A 6346-nucleotide genomic window follows, 5' to 3' on the forward strand; every position below is an offset into this window, starting at 1 on the left:
CAGTTATGTTCACTTAGATTTGCGAAGTCTAGCTTCCCCTCGGCACTTTCTATGGAGTGACCCTGCCTGAGGAAGCTATTTCTACCTGCCTGAGGAAGCTATTTCTACCTATCTCATGGGTTTTGTTTGAACTGTATGCTCAGCATACAGTTGAGATGACTTCCACTTTCATTTTTCACTGATTTATGAGTTCATTTATACTTTTTACTCTCAGCTACGAGACTTTTGAGTTATCAGCTATGAGGTTATTTCCACTTTTATCTCTCACTTATGAGGTCACTTTCACTTTTGTATGAGGTTGCTTATACATTTTACACTCAGCTATGTCACCTCCACTTTTGCCTCTCAACACTGAGGTTACTTCCAGTCTAGACTCTCACCTCTGGGGACACTTCTACATTGCACTCTCAGGTATATAGTCACTTCCACATTAGACTCTCAGCTATGAGGTCATTTACAGATTTCACTCTCAGCTGTAAAGATATTTCGACTTTTGACATACAGCTATGTCACTCTAAGGTCCGACGTCTCTTCCATATCATTTGTCAACTATGAAGTCACCTCTACATTTCACTCTAAGTTATGAGGTCACCTCCACTGATTCATATCAACTTTTATCTTTGATTCTCAGCTATGAGGTTATTTTCACATTATTGCTCGAATAAGTGTCCACTTCTGATTTGACTTTCAACAATAAGGCCACTTCCACAGTATCTAAGAGGTCACTTAGATACTTTAGGACGTTCTCGCATCTAGGTTTCTTTTACACAAACATCTGTGTTTATGTATAAATGTATACACACAAATACACACATATACACATACGCACGCACACACACACACACACACACACACACACACACACACACACACACACACACACACACACACACACACACACACACACACACACATATATATATATATACATATATATATATACATATATATACATATATACATATATATAAATAAATAAATATATATATATACATATATATACATATATATAAATATAAATATATATATATATATATATATACGTTTGTATGTATGTATTTATGTATGTATGTATGCATGTATGTATGTATATGTATATGTGTATGGATATACGAACAGAAAATAAACATAAGAATATATGACAGATAAATCTTTATTTTCGACAATGCAAAAGAACGAAATGGAGATTCGATATATATATGTGTGTGTCTGTGCTCGTGTGTGTGTGTATATTATTATTTTTTTTTTTTTTTTTACTGTGGCCGTTTTCTTATACATCCATATACATATATATGTGTATATACGTATGCATTCACATATATATACACATGTATATGTATGTATGTATATATATACATATTTTTTGTGTGTATATAAATATACATATATACACATATATCGTATTTATACATATGTACACATATGTATGCATGCATGCACACACACATGAATATATGTGTGCATGTGTGTGTGTTTGTGTGTGTTCTTTTATGTATCTATTTATTTATGTTCACAAATATTCCTTTGTCCTTTTATCTTCCCGGGAAGTTGTAATTAACACTTTCGCTTTGGAAGTTACGAGACCAAGCCAAGCAATTAATATATCAAAGTGCCAATAATGACATTCTAATGGGTACTAGTGTGCAAAGTTAAAGATATTTATGTGTCTCGTAAAATATATGTGGCATACCCATTCCCATCGTCTTTTATTTTCTTATCTTGCCCTCAATTCAGCAATCACCTGTATACCAATTTATCAGCCTGAGTGCGTCTGTACTTTCTGAACGGAGGTCATATAAAAAGTTACTAGTGGATCGTTATTGCAACTATGAATGGATTGCCATTGCCCTAGTGGGTAGATATATGCAACAAAGAATAGAATGAGAGAGAGTAAGAGAAAGAAAGAGTGAGAGAGAGAGTGCGAGAGAGAGAGAGAGAGAGAGAGAGAGAGAGAGAGAGAGAGAGAGAGAGAGAGAGAGAGAGAGAGAGAGAGAGAGAGAGAGAGAGAGATCGTAGGAGTAATGGTCTTGTGATGATAAAAAGAAGAAAAATGGTGGTTACAAGTGCATTTAAAATCCGCTAAAATGCTTTGTAATGCATCAATGAGAATTCTCTGACAGTACATGGCACCACTCAGCTGGATCCGAACCCCATTGGAACCTTATCTCATTGATTACCTTTAATGTCATATATGATCTTGTTGAACCCTCTCAGTGAGGAATTATATATCAAGGCAATTCTAACCAAAAACAGAATTGGTGTTTTCTGCATCTTCAATAGAATTTCAGCATTTTTATGTAGTTTTTTTACATGCATCACTAAAATTCATTTATTATTGCTCTTTATATGCGTAAATCAATGTTTGAGGAAATGTGGGAAGGAGAAAATTTGACAAATTAAAAAAATAATAATAATTAAATAGATAAGCAGCATTCGTGAAGCGATACAATGTTTGGATGCTGGTGGGGGGGATGGGGGTTTGTTGGGTAAATCCACGTCTTGGACTGCAATAAGCGAATATATTCGCTTGTTACAATCAGAGGTGTGGTAGACTTGTACTACTTGCAACTGGAATTTTCAGGTCTTCACTCCGCTTGTGCTTATAGGGGTATCGTCCGCAGATCGTGTGTTCGTTATTCACTGATTACAATATGTAAAGGCTAGTTTTTGTTTCATTGCCTTGTAAAAAATACAAACACATGTACACGCATATGTACACATTACATATGTGTGTGTGTGTGTGTGTGTGTGTGTGTGTGTGTGTGTGTGTGTGTGTGTGTGTGTGTGTGTGAGTGTGTGTGTGTTCTATCAATACGTGTAAAACATATACATGTATGTATGGATGTACATTTATTTCTATTCTTTTATTACGAAATGCAGATGAACAAGTGGTACTTTTAATGCAGTTGCTAGACTTCAACGATCTGCAAACAGTGATTTAAAGAAAATATTCATTTTATGATGATATTTAAAACCTGTTTACTTATATTGCACATTTTATCGATAAAATAATTGTACAGTATAATTCACATCCAGCAAAAAATAGAATATATAATAAAAATAATGAAAAAAAACTAGCGAACAAGAACTTTAATGTGCATTGAAAGACTGAAAAAGGAAAAATACATCGAAATCTTCATCCACAAAAACAGCTTCTTTAGTGTCCAACAGCCGTCTCTTCTCGAGTATCCATTTCGTACCCTGAGGTTTAAAAATTTATATTTACAGTTCGCTTAGTGGAACTCCAATATATACACTGCAGGTATTTGCATGTGTGTGTGTGTGTGTGTGTGTGTGTGTGTGTGTGTGTGTGTGTGTGTGTGTGTGTGTGTGTGTGTGTGTGTGTGTGTGTGTGTGTGTGTTTTCAAAATGGATTGTGAAATATCATGTCCCTTCAAGGTCAGGAAATCATATCAAAAGATATCATATCAAAACCCAGTCACGTAGCTAGTGTTCAGAAGATCACTATATCAGATCACCTTCATATAGAAGTAATACAGTAAAAATAATTATTATTACAATAATAATGACGGTTCTAATAATGATAAAATAATAATAAGAAAAACTATAATAAAAAGAAGACAAAATAAAACTTCAACAATAATATCAAATTAAAATAGACGGCATAAGATAAGAGTTAATACATTAACTATAACAACACTATACAAATAAGCAGCAATTTGTTCCGAAAACAAAACCCTTTACTCTTTAAAATAAATTTTCCCTGTTGCCATCCGGTTCATGTTCAGTTCGTTTCGTTTATTAAATAAGATTCATTAATGATATACGTCAAGTTGAATAAGGAAAATAGATTCGTTTGTGATTTGGAAAAAAGATATATCCTGCGTTATCATTCCTTAATTGTCAACAAGTTATCATTCTTTAACGATGCAGTAAATAAAGAAAAATGTAACACATGGAATAAAGTATTTTGATTTTAAATGTTTAATGTCAGTGATGATGTGCTTTTACGTCCAGGAAAACAGACAGATGAGAGAAATTTTACGATTGGTTGTTTGTCAAGTTACATTCCTGTTCATTATAACCTTTGTAATCATGTCTTTCCCATTTAATTTCACAATGACTGATACCTTCATATGAAAGTCTTTTTCTTACGGTTAAGTTTTCTTTCCCTTTCAGGACTAATAACAAATCAATTAGTGTTCATAAGATTCGTCTATCAATTTAATATTTAGCACTTAACAAACTATCAGGGATATATAAACCATCGATAAACACAAAGATAAACAATTCACTGAGACGAGAGGAAAGAACCGAAGACCCATTTTCTTTGAAAGTTTCGGGAATTCCCTCCATTTTCTGTCACAGATGGTACACCCCCACTGCTTTTAATCCTTGCCATGCCCCTGGTACTCTGGTACCGGCAACCCTTCGAAGGCGGATTATCTCTCTCTCTCTCTCTCTCTCTCTCTCTCTCTCTCTCTCTCTCTCTCTCTCTCTCTCTCTCTCTCTCTCTCTCTCTCTCTCTCTCTCTCTCTCTCTCTCTTACCGTACGTACAGAAAGGACACCAAATAATACATATTTAATAGTGGAGATATAAAATAAAAATTCTCAGAAATTGATGTGAAAGTGTAGGTATTACTTATGCAAAAACAAATGACATAGTGAAATAATGTCCAATACTATAGCTGCGATGTTGCCAACTGGTATGCCGCATCCGTCTTCCTTTTCCCACTTGGCATTTTATTTTTCACATCAGTACATATTCGTATATTTTTGTTCAGTAATGTTCATATATTAGCTGTCTGCTCACAAATATCTAATTTTCTTATAGCAGTTACTTATTTTCATTTAAATTAAAAGAGCATTCTCCTGTCAGTAAAGTATGAGAATATCTGTAGACGCTTCATTATAGAGCAGCTTTAATCGAGAAACTGAGTAATATATATATCAAATTGTTTAATGTCTTTACAATAAGATTGCTGTAACCAAAGAAATGAATGCATATTGATTTCACTGGCAGGTGCCTGACGAATTTTCGGCTTAATTTACCACCCGACAAAATGGTTGTTTTTAATTTTTAGGTACCCGTCATGGTTAATCAACATATGTAGATAATATCAACTACACAAAGTAAAGGATATTATATATGAAAGTAAAACTTTCTTTTTATTCATTCATGACAAAATATACTCTTAGAAGCACTTGCGGTGAACGATGCCGGGGCCAGACTCATCGTATTCGTCCTTGGTGATCCACATGGACTGGAAGGTGGACAGAGAAGACAGGATGGAACCGCCGATCCAGACGGAGTATTTACGCTCGGGAGGAGCAATGATCTTGATCTTGATGGTGGAAGGAGCAAGAGCAGTGATTTCCTTCTGCATCCGGTCAGCAATACCAGGGTACATCGTGGTACCACCAGACATGACAATGTTGGCAAACAGATCCTTCCTGATGTCAATGTCGCACCTCATGATGGAGTTATGGACGGTTTCCTGAATACCAGCAGATTCCATACCAAGGAAGGAAGGCTGGAAGAGGGCCTCAGGGCAGCGGAAGCGCTCGTTACCGATGGTGATGACCTGACCGTCGGGAAGCTCGTAGGACTTATCAATGGAGGAAGAAGCAGCAGCAGTGTTCATCTCACTCTCGAAGTCAAGGGCGATGTAGCAAAGCTTCTCCTTGATGTCACGAACGATTTCACGTTCAGCGGTGGTGGTGAAGGAGTAGCCACGCTCAGTCATGATCTTCATCAGGTAGTGGGTAAGGTCACGACCAGCAAGATCGAGACGAAGGATAGCATGAGGAAGAGCGAAACCTTCATAGACGGGGACGAAGTGAGTCACACCGTCACCAGAGTCACAAACCTGACCAGTGGTACGACCAGAAGCGTACAGGGACAGGACAGCCTGGATGGTAACATAGGTGGCGGGGACCTGGAAGGACTCGAACATGATCTGAGTCATCTTCTCACGGTTGGCCTTGGGGTTGAGGGGAGCCTCAGTGAGAAGTGTGGGGGACTCTTCAGGGGCAACACGGAGCTCATTGTAGAAGGTGTGGTACCAGATCTTCTCCATGTCGTCCCAGTTGGTGATGATACCGTGCTCAATGGGGTACTTGAGAGTGAGGATACCACGCTTGCTCTGGGCCTCATCGCCGACGTAGGCGTCCTTCTGACCCATACCGACCATCACACCCTGGTGACGGGCGCGGCCGACGATGGAGGGGAAGACGGCGCGAGGGGCGTCGTCTCCGGCGAATCCGGCCTTGCAGAGGCCAGAGCCATTGTCAACCACAAGGGCAGTGAGATCTTCGTCGTCACACATGGTGATGGTCTACTGGGAGTGCAGAACTAACCTGGGTAAAAGATATTTGCGATTA

At 37.7% G+C, this 6346-nt stretch overlaps 1 protein-coding gene across 1 annotated transcript; it reads right to left on the minus strand.

The window, feature by feature from the left end:
* Positions 1-5118: 5118 nt before the first annotated feature.
* On the minus strand, positions 5119-6346 carry LOC113819245 (actin-2, muscle-specific). Its single transcript, XM_027371488.2, has one exon. The coding sequence runs from the start codon at positions 6289-6291 to the stop codon at positions 5158-5160; it is 1134 nt and encodes a 377-aa protein (XP_027227289.1). The 5' UTR covers positions 6292-6346; the 3' UTR covers positions 5119-5157.

This window comes from Penaeus vannamei, chromosome 38 (genome assembly GCF_042767895.1).
Source record: "Penaeus vannamei isolate JL-2024 chromosome 38, ASM4276789v1, whole genome shotgun sequence".
NCBI lineage: Eukaryota > Metazoa > Arthropoda > Malacostraca > Decapoda > Penaeidae > Penaeus > Penaeus vannamei.